Here is an 18,914-nt window from a genome sequence, read left to right as displayed (position 1 = left end):
TTGATTAATTGATTGAAGTGCAGTATACTTAGGCTCGAGATTACAAAGGGGCATAAGACTACTTGCTGGAGATAGGTTTATAGGATTTAGAGCAGGGAGAAGCCCTTACAGATCCCATAATAATTGCTAGCGCATTTTACAAATATCTCCTTTTATACTCACAGCAGTCCTGGGAAGTAGAGGTATTTTTATCCTCAATTTATGGATGAGAAAACTGAGGTACAGATACTATAAGTGACTTACCCCAGATCACACAGCTGGTAAGGATCTGAGGCAGAATTCAAATTCAGGATTTCCTAACTCTTAAGTCCAATTTTCCATCCACTGTGCCCCTTAGCAGCCTAACGAGTACAACCCTGCCCCCCTCCCTTTCTTTTTACAGTGAGGGAAACCGAAAGTGACATTGTATATTGGGAGGTGCAGTGGATAGGGAGCTGGAACTGTAGTCAGGATGATCTAGGTTTGACTCTGGTGTCTAAATATTACTAGTTGAGTGATCCTGGGCAAGGGTAATGCTCTGAGCTTGGTGTCCTCATCTGTTAAATGGAGATAATATTCTATAGAGCCTTCCCTTCACAAGGAATGGAAAGGAGGGAAAGGGGAAAGAAAGAGAGGGAAGGGAAGGGAGGAAAAGAAAGAGAGGGGTAAGAGGGAAGGGGAAGGGAGAGAAATAAAGGGAAGAGAAAGAAAGGAATAGAAGGGAGGGGAAGGAAAGAGAAGAAAGGGAAGAGAGGGGGAGGAAAAGGAAGGGAAGGGAGAAGAAAGGGAAGGGAGGGCAAGGGAAAGGTGGTAATATCAAATAAGATAATGTATGGAAAGCACATGGCAACATCTTATAGTGATATATAAATGACCACTATTATCATAGTCCTTGAACTTGTATATCCACTTGAGTATTTCCCTTGGAAGTAGTCAATGAAGGAGCCCATTTATTCTGATGTTACTCAAAACATTTTTTTTAGGATTGCCTTCAGAGCAAACTCATGAGAGGTATAAGAAAACCCATCTCATCATTTAATAATCATACCTTTTTTTTTTTAACCAAAATGGTATTCTCCAACTTGGGCACTTGCTCTATTCATAAGATTTTACTCTGAATAATTTCTGGCTGTTTCCAAAAGTCAGATCCATTTTGAAAGGATGAAGATTTGCCACAATTGAGGATAATCAAAATAAAGTGCGACATAACAGGCCCTGAAGACAGTTCCCAAGGAAAGGTTCTTTCATAAATGCTTTTGTGCAGAGGCTGCATTGTTGGAATAAATGTACAGACATCCAAGGGGACTACTTTGATGGAGGACAACATCCATTTGGATGTCTGAGTTCTAGTATGTTACGGTTATATTGCTTCCTAGTCGTACCTTGAGTTCATGGTGCTGAATGGAAAAAGGAATTTGAGATGTTCCAAGTTTTGCCCATAATTGTAATACTTTACAGAGTCTCCTGTGGTGTAATAGAAAACACACTGGATTTGGTCAAGAAAGAGGGCCAGATATGTTGTCTAAATTGTGTACTTCTTCCAAGCAATGAAGGCAATGCAGTGCACATAATAGGTATCAATATTTCTTGAATGATTAAGTCACTCGATAGATAGATGAATGAATGAATAGCCCAGGGGGCAGAACTTCAAGCTTCCATCCTGCTGTGGTCTCTTGATAAATTGAACAACTCATTTAAATCCAAGGAAGTTCACTAGAGCAGTCACTGCCTCCTTATATGAACAGAGACTTGAGCCTCTGACTTCAATGGCATAGGGAACCCCCAGGTAAAGAAACACTTTATACTTGTACCAGTTGGCACTTTCTCTAAGACTTACATGATTGGAGGGTAGTCTAGGGCAACAAAGACTGGAGGTTCAAGGTTACCTAGCCAGCATGTGTCAGAGGAAGGATTTGAACCCAGGTTCAATGAGGTTTGAGGCCAGATTGTTAGCCACCATGCCCTTCTGTTGTCTGCTCATAGGAGGCAGAAAACAAGTCAAGCAAAAACCATTCAGGGCCCTGAAAGGCAATGGGGTCAGCAAGTCATAAGGAAAAAATTGGATGATGAAGTAGGAAGCTGGTTCTAGTCAATCAACCAGCATTCATTAAGTGCCTACTTTGGGCCAAGCCTGGTGCCAAATGCCAGGGATGCAAGGGCAAGCAGGGAAACACCATCTCTGCTCTCTTTGAGACTGACTCTGCACAGACCGGGAGCTGATAACGGGTAAAACTCTAATCTCTTTTATTCACATAAAGTCTTATTGGACCCTTGATAACCTCTTTGACTTGGGATGGGTCACTTCCCCCATCTGTGCCTCAGTTTCTTCAGCCATAAATAGAGATAATAATTCCTGTCCTACTTTGAGCAAGTTAGTTATTTTGACTATTATAAATACCCAAATTAACTATGAAGGACATATGAAGAAAGACACTATCTGCATCCGGAGAAAGAACTGACAAATAGAAGTATGTATAGAATAATTACCTATAATGGTGGCAATCTCCGGGGTGGGGAGGGGTTGGGGGAAAAAAAAAAAAAGAAATTTATATGATAATTTTGTTGTATATTTGTTTTTTGTGTTTTTTTTTTTGGATGTGGATGGCGTTTTGCATCATGAGATTTTTGGAGATGTCTTAGATCCTTGCATTGCTGAGAAGAGCTGAGTCTGTGAAAGTTGATCATTGCACAGTATTGCTGTTACTGTGTACAATGTTCTCCTAGGTCTGCTCACTTCACTCAGCATCAGTCCATACAAGTCTTTCCAGGTTTTTCTGAAGTCCACCTGCTCATCATTTCTTATAGCGCAATAGTGTTCCATTCCATTCATATACCACAACTTGTTCAGCCATTCCCCAATTGATGGGCATCTTCTTAATTTCCAGTTCTTTGCCACCACAAAAAGAGCTGCTCTAAATATTTTTGTACATGTGGGTCCTTTTCCCATTGTTGTGTAGATTTGCAGTTTCATGTGCAATTATCTTTTTTATTATACTATGTTATAGAAATATTTGTTTTATTCCATAAATTAAAAAAGTAAGTATATAATCATACTCAGGGCAGAGAAGATTCAAAATAAAGTCTATGGTAAGACAGTAAAAAAAAATTCCTGTCCTTTCTTACAAGGTGGTTGTGAAGATAAGATGTAAAAATATGAAATTGTTTTGATCAGTGAAAAGTAATATATAAATGCCTGGTACTATTTTATTGCCTTATTGAAATGACTAATAGAGATGCACTTTCTTGCGTGATCCCTCCTTGTCTGCTCTGTATCTCACATGTAAAGCTACAAACATTAAGCCTTGAAGACCTTTCATATTACAAGCAGAAATCAGCTGCCGTTGACATTTCCTGCAAGACCCAGAAATTTGTGTTAAGTAGCTGTGGGAGCAGGCCTATTCCACAGGGCGGGGCCTAGCTTCCTCCCCTGTCGATTCTGTTCCCTCTTGTCAGTGGGGCCAAGCTTCTTCTCAGCCAGAAAGAACCTTGAGGGAAGGGTGATCCTGACCACGAACTGGGACCTCCAGGAGACCAGAGTCTATTGCCCTTGCCCCAAAGTATTGCAGTCCCAGTATGTAATTTGGCAAATTCAAAAATGTGCGTGTGTCATTGCTCTTTGCTGGTGGGAGACATGGTTCAAATCACACCAGCGGTTTGTGAGCTGCAGAGTGTCATCCCCACCACAGCTTTTCAGCTACAAGCCTAGACAGCAACACAGCATCTTCTATTCAGGCACTGGACTAATTCCATGGTGACCCTGACTAAGGAAGGCTTGACTAGTCTGAATTAATGAATAATATGAACTCTAGGATCTTTAAAAATGCTGATTTTACCTTCACACATACACACACAAAACTAACAGCAGAAATGTATATATAATACATGTTAAATTATATATGCATGTGTTATATGTGTACATATGTGTGTGTATACCTGTATCTTCTATATTTCTCTCTATAACCCATATATGTTAGAATGTAAGCTCCTTGAAGGCAGAGACTATTTTGTTTTTATGTCCCGAGGACCTAGCACAATGCCTGGCACATAGTAGGTGCTTAATAAATTCTTGTTTATTGGTCTCGATAGCTAGGTGATTCCTACTGATCAGCTTATCTAGTGGATTTAAATCATCTCTTCTACCTGCCTAGCCACAGTCCTGGCTTCTCTTCTGTCGAAATGCCTATAAAGCCCATCCTCAATTTGAGCTCACCTTTACAAAGAGATGATAAGTGTAATTAGCTTCTCTCATTCCATTTGTGAGCTGTTCACTTCCTTTAAGGCCCAGCACAAATGCTCCCTTCTCCATGAAGCCTTCTCTGACCATAACTTCCATTCCCCTTTCACCCTTACCCTAGCCAAGAAAGTAAGTCATGTTTCCCTCAATTTTCTTTTTTTCCTGGATTCTTTGTACTTATCTTTCTCCCATCATGTACCATAGTATAATGAAGGCCACAGTCAGAATAGCTCTTTTTGTTTCCAGCTGAGCATTTGGGAGCATGGGGACTTTGGAGATGATGAACTCCCTGGCTGCCCATGTGGTGATCCATATGGGCTTGATCTTTTGGTGGTGGTGATTCAGTTGTTCAATCTTGCCCAGATCTTTGTGACCCCATAGACTCACAGCATGCCAGTACTGCCCATGGAGTTTTCTTGGCAAAAATACTGGAATGGTTTGCCATGTCCTTCTCTAGTTCATTTTACAGATAAGGAAACTGAGGCAAATGGGATTAAGTGACTTGTCCAGGGTCACACAGCTAGTAAGTGACTGAGGCCAGATTTGAACTCAGGAAAATGAATCTTCCTAACTCCAGGCCTGTCACTGTATCCACTGTGCCACCTAGCTGTCTAGATGTGTAGTCCAGTCAAATGAATGAAAGTTCATCTGACACAGCAATTTAAGACTACATTCCTTTTCAGGCATGCTATTTGCTTACAGATCATCCTCGAATTCTCTCCCTACTTCCTCATCCAGTCATGAGGTTTTCCAGGACTAAAAGGAAACAACTCTAAAAAGGAAAAAAAAAAGCTTCCCCAGGGCTTCCACATATTACTTTACAAATGGTTCCAGTGTCATTGAATTAGAAGCCCTCAAGGTAAGAGTTTGTGAGGGAAGGAGGAGGAATTCCCTACCTTGTTCCCATGGCTCTCCAGCCAAGATGGCTTTCAAACCCATAGCTAGCATTAGACCAAACTGTTCTGGCTAGGACAGTCATTTTCAGAGGTCACCAGTAACCTCCTAATTTACAAATTCTGTGGTCTTTTCTTCAGTCCTCATCCTCCTTGACCTTTCTGTAGCATTTGTATTGTTGACCACTCTCCTTGTGAAGACTCCTTCATCCCTTGGCTTCAGAGCTCCGGCAAGCTCCTGGTTCCCCTCCTACGTCTCTAACTGCTCCTATTCTATCACCTTCATTTCCAGTCCCTCAGGGTTTTCTGTTTTTTTTTTCTCCTCAAGGTTTTGCTCTGTGTCCTCTTTTCTCACCATTCCCTCATCTGCCAGTCTCCTTTAAGAGAGTGGCTTCAGCGGTCATTGCTTTGCCAGAATCCCCAATCCATATCCCCAGGCCTGATCTCTCCTCTGAGCAGAAGGCTGCATCTGCAACTGCCTATAAGACACTTCTAGCCAAATGTCCCACCTCTAGACCCCAAACTCAACATGTCAAGAATTGAATTTATTCTCTTTCCCCTAAGGGCCTCCTTTTCCTTCCAATTTCATGATGTCTCTCAGTGATGCCACCATTCACACAGATTCCCAGTTTCAAACCAGGGTGTTATCTTTGACTCTTCACTCTTTCTCACTTCCCTCGAGCCTGTTAAAGTGATTCTAGTTCTATGTCATTCAATTCAATTCAATAAACATTAAGCACCTACTGAGTGCCAGGCACTGTGTTAAGTGTCGGGCATACAAAAAGAGGCAAAAGACAATCCCTGACATCTCATTCATTTCCTCCTGCCTATCTTCCCCAGCACCATCCTAGCACAGACTCTCATTGCCTTCTGCCTGCACTGTTGTAATAGCCCCCTAATAAATGCTTCTCGTTTCCACCCTTTGGCCCCCATAAGCGCATCTTCCATAAGCGCAGATCTGGTCATGACCTATGCCGATTGCTACCCAGTAAACTTACCTTGATATTCAAGGCCCCTCACAATCTGGTGTCACCCTACCTTTCTAGTTTCATCTCCTACTCCTCCCTGCCCAGCTCTGTGTTTTAACAAAAGTGGCCTGCTCACTGTCCATCGGTCCATAAGTGCCTTGTGATTTCATGCCTTTGCCAACATTATTACCCATGTCTGCAGCATCTTCCTTCCTCTGTTGAATTCCCACTGCCTTCTTCAAGAAGCTTTCCCTGAACTCTCCATTTCTGATTTTTTCTCCCTTTGGCCTTACAAGGCATTTTGTTTTATATTATGATTATCTGTGTATGTGTTGTAACTGTATATTAGATTAAAGGTCTGTAAGGGCAGAGACTGTCTTTTCTAGTTTTGGAGGATTTAGAGTTAGAAGATTTTAGAGATCATCTAGTCCAATCTCTCACTTGACAGATGAGGAAACTGAGGCCTAGAAAGGTTAAGTATCAGGGGTGGGGAACCGGCTGCCTCAAGGTCTTCTAGGTCCTTGGGTGCAGCCTTTTGACTGAGCCTAAATTTTACAGAACAAATCCTTTCATTAAGGGGATTCTTTCTGGGAAGGTTGGATTCAGTCAAAGGGCAGCCCTTGAGGACTTAGAGGGCCACATGTGGTGATGAGGCCGCAGGTTCCCCAGCCATCGCTAGCCGAAGGTCATATGGGTAGTAAATGACCCAGCTGGAAATCAAAGCCAGGGCCTCTGACGTCGAATCCATCGCCTTTTCCATTATCTCCTTAAACTAAAATTCGTATGTCCCCTCATGCTTAGCACAGTGCCTTGTGCACAGTCTGTGCTTAATAAGCATTTGTTGAATTATTCCTTCTCTCTGTTGATTATTTCCAGTTCATCTTGTATTTAGGTTGTACATACTTATTTGACGTTGTCTCTCACGTTAAACTGTGAGCTCCTCGAGAGCAGGAACTTTTTTTTTTTTTGGTATCCCTAGCAATCAGCATAAGTGCCCAGCACATTTGTTGTTCATTTGCTTCTGACTCTTCATGACCCCATTTGGGGTTTTCTTGGCAGAGATACTGGAGTGGTTTGCCATCTCCTTCTCAAGCTCATTTTACAGAGGAGGAAACTGAGGCAAACAGGGTTAAGTGTCTTGCCCAGGGTCACACAGCTAATAAGTGTCTGAGATCAGATTTGAACTCAAGTCTTTCTGACTCCAGGCCCAGCACTCTATCTATTGCACCACAGAATGCTCAGTAAATATATATTGATTGATTGAATTAGAGGCAGCTAGGTGTTGCAGTGCACAGTGCTGGACTTGTACTCTGGAAGTCTTGTGTTCAGCTAGCTGTGCGACATTAGTCCAGTCACTTGATCTTTCTTAGCCTCATCTGCAAAAGTTGGGATAATAACAGAATCTACCTCAAAAGAATGTGAAGATCTAATGAGATAATATATAGGGTCTCACAAACTTCAAGTGCTATCTAACTGCTGGCCATTATTATTACTGAACTGAATCCCCCACCTAATTAGAAAGTAGTGGCTTACTGAGTCAGACTGTAAAGTGTGGGGCAGAGTCCCAGTCCTTAGTTTGAGGGCTGGAGGTAATATTTGGGAAGTCTACAGGACACCATCAGGCTCACTCAATGTCTAGAGGGGTTCTTCTGGACAGACAGGGTGCCAGAGAGAAGTCCAAACACCCTAGGTCCCTCACTTCCTTTGTGTCTCTGCTGTCATTTTCTTAGGACTATTCTCAGGCCCTGGACAGTGATATGATCTGATACATGTCCCTCACTATGTATGTATCTAGGGTCCAGGCAAATTTGAACCCAAACATTAATAATAATTTGTGTAGTTCATTGAAGCTTTTAAAAAAGTTTTAAAATAAGAGAGGACTCAATATAATGCAATAAATTTCCATTTCTAGAAAACCTATGTAATAAAATACTAACTCATAGAAGCTTAGAAAATGTTTTAGCCATGGCTCTGTGGGTAGAATATTATTATTATTATTATCATTTTACAGATAAGGGAACTGAGTCTCAGAGAGACTATGACTTATCCAAGGTCACACTGCTAGGAAATGTCAGAACTCAGACTTGGACCTAAAAACTTAAAGTTGCTTTCATTGCACTGAGACCTTAAAAAAAAATCTGGGATAAAATCATGTGTCACTTGAAGTCTCCAGTGGTATGAAAGTAGCATTCGGGGGAGACAATACTTAAGAAATCCTGTGTCCAGCTTTGCATGAGTCCACACTCCAAAAATAGCATGGCTGAATCTGGAGGGGAATGTTGACGTACTTGGCCAGCCCAGTGCAGGGACAGGAGCAGCGAGGGATGGCAGCTGCCATAGATGACATAAACTCGGGTTGAGTTCAGCTCTTCTGATAGATTCTTATCTTGCAATGGTATTTAGTATTAATGTTGAAGTTTGAATTTTCACTCCTACAACCAGGTTTCTTGTTTATGTTAACCCTTGAGAACTCCGTTTTACAAAGAAATCCTAGTCCTGACCTGGCTCGGCCTTTTGATTAATGATAATTCCGATTTCATTTTAAGGTTCCACTCCTTTTCCTAAGAGGGATTTGCTTTTCCCTTTTCCTGGTGTTTCTCTAACCACTGCAAGGAGACATTTCTTTTCAGAGGATATATCCCTTGATAATTATGCCAAGAACTCGCTTATTTGCCATTATGGTATAATAGTATTTTCTTTTCATTTCCTGTTTTTCTTTCAAACATTTGTATTCAACGGCTATCAGGAGTAACAACCATTTCAAAACACAGAAAGAAACAGGGAAGGGGAATGTATAAGGAACTGTATATAAACTTCTGCCATGTGCAGTCACTTAAACAGAAGTATGGGGTGTTCTAAAAGTCTTCTTGCAGTTTGAACTTTAATGACTTTTGGAGTAAAATTCCAAACTTTTTCCAGAATGGTTGGACACTTCAGAGCTTCACCAGTTATGATCTGGTTTGCTGGTCTTTAAGAAACCTTCTGACAAAGTCTATTGTCCTCTTTTGCCATTTTTGCCAATCTTGTGAGTGTGTGGTAGCTCTTAGATTTTTAAGGTCCTTTTCCCTTATCAGTTAATAGCAACTTTTTTCCCATAGGTGGTTGATAAGTTGTATTTCTTCTCTTGAGAACTACTGATTCCTATCCTCTGATGCCTTATCTATTGGGGAATGGCTCTTTTTTATATACTTGTATCGACTCTTTATATAACAGTGTGTATCATGTAACAGAAACCCATGGACTGCATGTAACAGGGAATTATAGATAGACATGGAATGCCCTACCTCATATATCATAAACTCTTATAGTCTTCTAGGATGGGGGTTCTTAACCATTTTTGTGCAATGGACCCCATTGGCAGTATGTTGAATCCTACAGATCCCTTGTCAAAATAATATCTTAAGTGCATAGAATAAAATACATAGGATTACAAAGATTACAATAGGATTATAATCTTAGGAGATGAAAGATCTCACTGTTGTGGGGATGAGAAAGATGGCCATCACTGGGTAATCATACCCTTCCTCTCTTATATTCAAGAAGAGTTTTGCACTTGGTATTATATTTATCACACCCCAGCTATTTGAAATATAGGGCTTTGATTCTTTTTGGAGTTCAGGATAAAATTCACTATTTTTGGTGGGGGGGGGGAAGTAGTCATACAAACCTGGAGGGTAACAGTTAGCTTAATCTTGGCTGGCCTCCTCTCTCTCTCTCTCTCTCTCTCTCTCTCTCTCTCTCTCTCTCTCTCTCTCTCTCTCTCTCTCTCTCTCTCTCTCTCTCTCTCTTTTTGGCTAGGCAGTGGGGTTAAGTGACTTGCCCAGGGTCACACAGCTAGTAAGTGTTATGTGTCTGAGGCTGGATTTGAACTGAGGTCCTCTTGAGTCCAGGGCTGGTGCTCTATCCACTGCCACACCTAGCTGCCCCTGGCTTCCCCTCTTTACTATATATTTTTTGCAAAACACACAAGGATAGAGAGCAAATTTACTTGCCAGAGCAAGTAAGACAGTAATTGGGGAAACCACAGAGATTAGTTTAGGGGAGAAGCTATGCAAGAATCAGGGAGCTCTGTGATCTGAGAGTAGGATGTAATCTAGTTCAACTGATTTAACCTGATGAATGTGCTCTTGGCCTCTGGGGGTAAAGGTGCTGGGTATCAAAGTATTCATTGGGGTTCTGCAATTTTTCATACGTCCTTTAAGGTCCTCCTGTTCACCATTCAAAGTTTGTGTCTCACCCCCTTGCTCCATCTCTCTCCATTTCTCTCCTCTTTTCCCTTCTAGCTGTCTCTCTAGATGGAGGGGATAGGAAAAAGTTTGTGGCCATTTCTGAGATTCTGAGAACCTCAGCTTCTGCTTTATGAAGTGCAAAGGACAGTCTGAAAACTCCCTCAGCAGGAGAGTAGGCTCTGCTCAAAAAAACTTTCCACGTCCCCTTAGTAGCTGTTAGTCCCTGCTGTCCTCAACTTATTTCACATATACTCTCGTATCCTTCTAGGACAAGAGTTCTTAACGATTTTTGTACATGGGCCCCTTTGGTAACATGTTGAAGCCTATGCATCCCTTGTCAAAATAATGCTTTTAAATGTATGAAATAAAAATATGTAGGACTACAAAGAAAATAAATTTTAGGGGCAGTTTAGGTGGTGCAGTGGGTAGAGCACAGGCCCTGGAGTCAGCAGGATCTGAGTTCAAATTTGACCTCAGACACATAAATACTTACTAGCTGTGTGACCCTGGGCAAGTCATGTAACCCCATTGCCTACCCTCCCCCCCAAAAGAAAGAAAATAAATTTTATTGAAATACAGTTATCAAAAGATTGAAAAAAAGATGAGAAAAAAATAAAAGAGTTCACAGACGCCAGTTGAGAACCTCTGCTCAAAAGAGCTCCTTAAAGGCAGAGCCTGGATTTCATTTTATCTTTGTATCTTCAGTAACTAGAATAGGGCCTTGCAATTACAATTGCACTTAATAAATAGTTTTTGGATTGAGCAATAGGGCAAGGCAGACAATATCACTGGTTGATTAAACCAAATTTAATAAGATTCTTTGAACTATTTAGGTTAATTGGAGTTTTTTTTGGTAATAGAGTTAATAATTTTTTCTCCACTGAAGTCCTTATCACTGTGTGGTGATCCTGGGTTTTCAAAGGCTTTGCTAGCAGAGCAAAAGCTCTAGGAGGTTATGTCTTACTAGAAAGGTTTCAAGAGTGTGTAATTAGAATGAATTGCATAAGTGTGGTTTTGATCTCACCTGTGTAAGGGTGGGGCTCAAACCACCCATATAAACTGTATGTCTGCTGAGGGCCAGCCAAACTAAGTTCAGAGCCTCAAAACAAACAAACAAAAAGGTAATATGGTTGATTCTGGCATCATTCTCTTTCAGGGCCAGGGATGTTATGTCTCCTACTTAGGGTTCTGGAGGGCCCCGAGGGGTTTATGGTGCCTCTTTTCTTTGTCATCACCTTAAGCCTCCACTGGTCACATTCTCCAACTAATACTCTAATTCTCTAGATCTATCACTGCTAGATTCTGTTGGGCTGGAGTCCTGGAGACTTGTTCCTTAAGGCACCTGCTGTTTGTTGGGCTGGCTCTAAAACCCAGCCTGCATTCCTAGATTGCTAGACTCCTGTATCCTCATGGATCGTCCTCCCAGCCCAGATTAGAGACTTCTTCCTGCGCCTAAAAAAGGATGAATGCAAAAGTCAAGAAGTCAGGCCTGTTTCTTGGGGAATATATGGCCTGATCGGGGAGGGAGAGGCCCCACAGTCCTTCCCTACAGCGCAGTTCTCTCACCAGAAGCCTTTTGCAAAGGAGTCACCTTGCTGCATCCACAGATGAGAATGCAGCAAAGCCACAGCGAGTGCTGTATCATGCCCTTTTGAAGATGCTGACAGCTGTGTCTAAAAAAAATAATAGGAGGAGCTGAAGCTAGAATGAAAAGATCAAGAGGAGATAATTTTTAAAATGACCAATATGCAGACCATAATAGAAAACATCAACAAATCCTTAAAAACAAATAACAGACTTGCTACAGTAGAATACTGACGTGCAGATAGATGCAGAGCAATGAAGATACATGCAAAAATAGCCTTCTAATTTGTTCTTCCTTCATTTATTTATCCCTTCTCCAGTTCCTCTTTCACATCACTGCCCAAGAAATCTTTCTAATAGACTGTTCAGATCTTGTCCCTCTTCTATTCAAAAGCCTGAAGTTGCTACCTGTTGCCTACCAAATTAAGTATAAACTCTGGCTCCTAGTATCCGAAGGCCTCTACAGCCTGGCCCCAACTGTCTTTCCATGCTTCCTCACATTAGGCCTCTTTATACACTAAATTCCAATCTGTTCATCACTTTCCTCTGGCCCACTATTGTCTCTGTGCCCTTGATCATGCTGTCTGCCCTTCCTAAACTGGTCTTTTCTTTACCAATGCTTCCATTTGATGAAGTCCCTCCTTTCCCTCAAGCCCAGATTCAGATGTCATCTCCTCCATGGAGCCATCCCTGAACCTTGAGAGTCCTCCTAGCCTAAAGTGATCTCTTCCACCTCAAATTCCTCAAAGTAATTTACCTGTATGTCTCTTTTGTACACATTTCATTCTCTCCTGTGTCTCAGTTATTTGTATTCATGTCTAATCTCCCCTATTAGATTGTGAACTCTTTGAAGGACAAGATGTATTGTACCTACATAGGTGATGATTAAAAAATGTTTGCTGAAAGTTGACCAAAAGAAATGAAAATGACAAATGCTTTATGGGTAAACAAGTACATTAATTCACTGTTGTTGGATCTGTGAATGAAGCCAGCTATTCTGGAAAGCAATTTGCCCCAAAAGTTATTAAACTCTGCATACACTTTGACCCATGATACTGCTACTATGTCTATACCCCAAAGAGATCAGTGAAAGAAGAAAAGGACCTATAAGTATAAAAATATTTAAAGCAGCTCTTTTGGTGGTGACAAAGAATTGGAAATTGAAGGAGTGCTGGTCACCTGGGGAAGGGTTCAACGAGTTATATTATAAATGTGATGAAATGCTGTGGTGTTGTAAGAAATGATGAGGAAAATGGTTTCAAAGAAATCTGGAAAGACTTATGTGTTGATGCAAAGTGAAGTGTGTAGAACCAGGAGAACAATTTATATAATAACAATTATATTGTAAATACGAACAGTACTTGGGAATTTCAGTGGACAGCCAGTAGTCCAGAGGGCTCATGATGAAACGTGCTATCTAATTCTAGATAGGTTATGGATTCAGTGTAGATTGAAGCCTTTTGTTATTGTTGTTGACGTGGCTAATGTAGGTATTTATTTTGCTTGATTATACGTGTTTTTTGCTTTCTCAGTGGATGGGAGTGGGGGAGAATTCAGAACAGAAAATAAAGTGAAACTGAATTTTTAAAAATTGTTGAAAAAAAGAATGAACAGAGGTGGATCATAGGACCTTGAGGTGGAAAGAATCTTAGAGATTTTCTAATTCAGCTGTTTTAACCTGGGATCCTTGAGTTTGTTTTTTCTTTTTAAAATTTTGATCACTGTATTTCACATAATCGGTTTCCTCTGTAACCCTATGTATTTTGTAGTATGCATTTAAAAACAGTATTCTGAGAAGGGGTCCGTGGGCTGCCAGATTGCCAAAGGAAGCAGTAACATAAAAAAGTTTAAGAACTTCTGGTCCAGTCTTCTGAAAGTCCCTTGGGCAGCAAGGAGATCAAATCAGTCAATACTTAAAGAAATTAATCCAAACTATTCACTGGAAGGTCAAATACTTTGGCCACAATAATGAGAAGACAGGACTCGTTGGAAAAGACTCTGATGTTGGGAAAGATTAAAGGTAAAAGGAAAAGGGGATGACAGAGGATGAGATGAATAGATAGTGTCATAGAAACAACGAACATAAACTTGAACAGACTTTGAAAAACAGTGGGGGACAGAAGGGCCTGGTGTGCTATGGTACATGGAGTCTCGAAGAGTCAGACACAACTGAATAACCACAGTGATCAATTCTAACCTGTCATTTCACAGATAAGGAAACTGAGATCTAGTGAAATAATGACTTGTCAAAGTTTACGCAGGCAGGAGGGTTAGGATTTGGACTCACTTTCTGTGATTCTAAATTGAAAAGAGTCATAACTAGCACTATTTTCATATCTAGGCAAACACTACAAAATGTAGCCCAAGCAATCAAAACAAATGGTGTCTCTGAACCAACATTTAAGACAAATTCAGCTGAGCTAGAGTAGTAGGGAAGAAGAGACCTTGGACTTCAGAGCTCAAGGTCCTATAGGGAAGATGCAGGATTCTTAAGACAGTCTGAGGCAAGTACCCCATGGGGAGTCACTAGGGATGAGAGCATAGCTAGGCTGGGCATGAGAAGAACTTCCCCGGGGGGAGGAAGCAACCATCTGGAAGCTTTCTATTTAAACTAATTATTCTTGCTGACTAGATGTCAAGCTCAATTGCACTCAAGAGGAGTGCAAGTGCTGTCAATGTTTTCTAAGCTTTGAGTCCTTGGGTCAGAGCGCCATTCACCTCACCTAGTTAAAACTCTAAAATCCAGTGTTCTTTCCACTCCAACTCCTTGTTATCTGCAGAAAATGTCCTGATTTCATAGGCCTTTGCAAGCCACAGGAGCTTGAGAAAACCAGGGTAATAACAGGGAGGTGAGATTTCTAAATTGATTTAGTGACTTGGGCTGCCTTTATAGTTTCTTGGGGAGCCTGTAACTCTGGCTAAGAGCATGCCTATCAACACAGGCTTTTCCACCTGACAGATTGGGGGATTTCTTATCCAGTAGGTCAAAGAGTGGGAGTAAGAAGTAACTCAAGGTTTTTTTTTTTTTAAATCTAAACCATAGCAGTATGTCACAAGAGTGGGTGTTTTGCTTTCTCAAACATATCCAAAAGCCATTTTCTCAAGAAGAAAAAAAAAAGTATTCTCATAATGCATCATCCACCCGGAGTGGCTACCCACTTCCTCAAATGCACGGAAGCAGAGGCTTCAAGAAAAAGAAAAAATAAAGAGAGAAAGAGAGAGAGAGAGAAGAAAGGTCAGACGTTACTTATCCCACCTCTCAATGAAGTCTGAGATTCAGCACCAGAATCTCTTGGTTTCATAAGGCTTTTGTGAAGTCCTCCGTGGGGCACCTGCCAGTAAGAGCTAAAAGACAATCCAGCACCTTGGGCAGGGATTTTTAGAGCCCAGCCTGGGGCCTGACTGGCTTTCCCCCGGGGCCAGAGTGACAGAAAGGTACTTTCTGTGAGGTGCTTACCAAATGCTTGAAAAGGAGGAAGACTTCTGGCAAGTCTTCCACAAGTCCAAGGCTGGTGGCTTTCTTCAAGCAATCCGAAGAGAAGGCAAGGCCCAGGGAAAGCTTGGATAAAAGACCGAGGACAGCAACAGCCCCTCAGATACACCCAACTACTTCCACCCCAGACCTGGCACGAAAAATGTCTCTGAAGTTACCGAGGAATTGGGAGTTCAGCCTGAGAGCCGAGGCTGGGAAAATAGGTATGGTGGGTCTTCCTGTGTCTTGTGTATACTTCTTACCTTATGACTTGCTGCCCAACCATTTGCATATGGGTCAGCAGAGAAAGAATGAGTGGCTTCCTTAAAAAAAAAAATGAGTCAGGCTGGGCTTAGGAGGAAATTTGCATTAAATCCAGATATGGGGCTGAGGCTTCTCATCTCTGGTAGGCCCCTGGTTGAATAAAGAGCAAGTAATATTGACTTCCAAGACTAAGGTGGAATTGGTTCAGTGGACAGCCTGTCAGTGAAGTGCCCTTGTAAGGCAAGGGTTACTGAATAAACACACTCACCCAGCACATGAGGCACTCTTACTACAAACCAAACGCTCAAGTCACCACCTTCAGTCCTTTTTATCTTTAAAACAAGAGAGTTCTTAATCTTTTTTTGTGGCATGGTAGTCTGGTGAAGCCTATGGATCCCTTCTTAGGATAACATTTTTAAATGCACAAAATAATAACAGGATTACAAAAGAAATCAATAATGTTGAAAAGTAGTTATCTAAGTATTAAAAAAAAGTTCACAAACCCCCAATTAAGAACTTCTGGACCAGATAGTTGATTGCTAGCATTCTTTTCAGCTCTGCCATTCTATATTCTAAGGTTCCTTCTAAGCTCGGCCATTCTGTGTTTTACATTCTAACTACTTTTGCACAACAGATATTCTGAAACTCGTTCTAAAGTATTTTTCAGCACAGACATTTTGTGTCCCATATTCTGTATTCTTTTCCAGCTTTGACAATTCTCTGTGCTCTGTTTTAAGGTTCCTCAGGCCTGAATTTGGGTAGATCAGCCATAAATCTAATCATCTCATGAATAAATAGAAATGTTTACCACGTTACTAGCACATATAGTCCCTGTGTTTGGATTTGAGGCTCCTGAATAAATATACAGAGAGTTACTTATAGAGAGAGGGGATTGCTTAATAGACACATCTGTACAAATATATATACGTGTGTATATATATATGTATGTGTGTATATATATATATATATATTCAGAAAGCCTGTCATGTGACTTTTCAGTCCTCAAGATTTTTACCTTGTTCAATTCAATTTATCAAACCATTTTTTAAGTGCCTACTGTGTACAAGGCACTGTAAAAATTAAGTGATGAGATAAGATATATTCTACACTCCAATAAGGGGGGTATGGCTTGTTTACAAATAGCTATGATATGAAACAAAAGTGAGATATTCACTATGTAAATTTTAAATTGTTATATAAATGTTAGCTATTATTTAGGTGATGTGTGGAAAGGAGACATGCAGACATACTCTTCTTTTCCTCCTCAGATTTCTCAGATTACCTTTAGTTAGGAGGATTAGAGAAGGCTTCATGGAAGAGATACTGACTGTGACAATCCATGTCAAAAAGCCTTTAATTGAAGGTTTTCAGTCGACAGAAACTATGGCATATTCCCAGAATTCTCTGCAATATTTCAGTCACATATTTCCAAATATCTGGAGAATTCCACCCAGATGTCCTACAAGCACCCCAAATGTTTAAAATCAAACTAATTCTCCCCCACCAAAACAAAACAAAAACACCTTTTGCTCTTCCTCTTAATTATTATTTTATTTTTTATTTTTATTGATGATACTAACATCTTCCCAGCTACCCAGGCTTGAACCCTGCCCTCTTCTCCAAACCTTCCTCTGACTCTTAGCCCCTCTAGACAGTTGGATAGGTGAACCTTTAATTCCTCACATGGAGGATGGACAGAGCCTTCTAGGTCCTTGGGTATAGCCTTTTGACTGAGTCCAAGTTTTACAGAACAAATCCTTTTATTAAGGGGATTTGTTCTGTGAAGTTCAGATTCAGTAAAAGGGCTGCACTTGAGGCCCTAGAGGACCACATGTGGCCTCGAGGCCATAGATTCCCCACCCCTGGTTGAGCAAAGGCATACAGATGAAGGACAATAGGAATGCAAATTATAAATTTATATCTCGAAGGAATTTTAGAATTCATCTTCTAGTCCAACCCTTTCATTTCACAGATGAGGAAACTGAGATGGAAAGTCTAGTTTGGTTGGCACATAGAATATGTGAAGGGCTGTAGTGTGAGGTAGGGCTGGAAAAGTAAATTGTGGAGGCCCTTGAAGACCAGGATAAGGAATTTATGGTATAGTGGACAGAGAGCAGGCCTTAGAGTCAGGAAGACCTAGGCTGAACTCCTTCCTATGACATTTATCAGATGTCTGTTCACGTCACCCAGCCTCTCAATGCCAAGGTTATAACTGCTTGGTTTACCTCTGCCTCTGTCTCTGCATTGGCAGAGGGAATTTCCTTACTCGGAATTCCCTAAACCAAGTTCAGCCCAAAACCTATTCACTTAATGAAGGTTTTGATTAGAAGAATAAAGTGATCAAATTGTGTTATATTACTGTGGTAACAGCATGGAGAATGGATAGAACGAGGTAGAAAATGCAGAGAATAAGGCCAATGTAGAGGTGACTAGAGCCTGAACAAGTGTAGTTGTTTTGGGAGTAGAAATAAGATGATCAATTGATTAGAAATTTGGGGAGTAGAATCAGTTTTCTGCTAAGCAACTGTCTGGATGGACTGAGAGTCAGAGGAAGGTTTGGAAAAGAGGGCAGGCTCAAAGATAATCCTAAAGTTTCAAGCCTGAGTAGCTGGGAGGTTGTTGGTCCCATCAACAAAAATTAAAAAAAAAAATTAAGAGGAATACCAAAAGTTTTTTGTTTGCTTTTTTTTTTTGGTAGGGGAAGATAAGTATGATTTTTGACATTTGGGGCTTGAGAGGTGCTTGTAGGATATCTGGGTGTAATTCTCCAGCAGATATTTGGAAATGTGTGACTGGGAGGATTCTGGGAATAGGGCTATAGATCTGGGAGCCAGATGTATAGATGTGGTAAGTAAAGGAGATTCTCAATGGAGAGGGCTGTGGATAGAGGCTTGGGGATGCCTGGGCTGAACAGGAAGTAGGAGGGTGAAGAGACAGAAAAAGAGTAGACAGGGAAGAGTGATTTCTCTTTGATTTGGATCTGAATTTTTGGTGGTCATCTGTATATTGAATGATTTTGTGAAGGAAATTGAGAAATCATAAACCACTAATGAGTATCTTATAATAGTTCAGTCATTTTACGAATACAGGATAATATCATAAGATGTTAGAGCTGGAAGGGACTTTCAAAACTGTTTTGTCCACTCCATCCCTTTATTTTATTTTATTTCAAAGCCTTGTTCTCCTTATCTCACCCAGGCTGCAAATGTAAGGGCTATACACAGGCCTGATACTACTGCTCATAGGCAGAGAAGATTTGGCCTGTTCTGTTTCTTACCTGGGCTGATTTGC

General features: G+C 40.9%; 1 protein-coding gene and 1 long non-coding RNA gene across 2 annotated transcripts in view; one reads left to right on the top strand and one right to left on the bottom strand.

The window, feature by feature from the left end:
* Positions 1–15,436, bottom strand: part of LOC144455799 (uncharacterized) — a 29,326-nt gene extending 13,890 nt beyond the window's left edge. Inside the window, exon 1 of the long non-coding RNA XR_013484576.1 lies at positions 15,345–15,436. This is a non-coding gene — a long non-coding RNA (uncharacterized LOC144455799). The remainder of the gene's footprint in view (positions 1–15,344) is intronic.
* ARHGAP25 (Rho GTPase activating protein 25) overlaps positions 15,084–18,914 on the top strand; it is a 116,060-nt gene continuing 112,229 nt past the window's right edge. The window contains exon 1 of the mRNA XM_020985367.2: positions 15,084–15,583. Within this exon, the coding sequence (XP_020841026.1) occupies positions 15,523–15,583 (61 nt within the window). The 5' untranslated portion in view covers positions 15,084–15,522. The remainder of the gene's footprint in view (positions 15,584–18,914) is intronic.

This window comes from Phascolarctos cinereus, unplaced genomic scaffold (genome assembly GCF_003287225.1).
Source record: "Phascolarctos cinereus isolate Bilbo 61053 unplaced genomic scaffold, phaCin_HiC Scaffold_2;HRSCAF=192, whole genome shotgun sequence".
In the NCBI taxonomy this organism is placed as follows: Eukaryota; Metazoa; Chordata; class Mammalia; order Diprotodontia; family Phascolarctidae; genus Phascolarctos; species Phascolarctos cinereus.
Note: the sequence above shows the minus strand (reverse complement) of the source record. Positions and strands in the feature narration are given on the sequence as shown.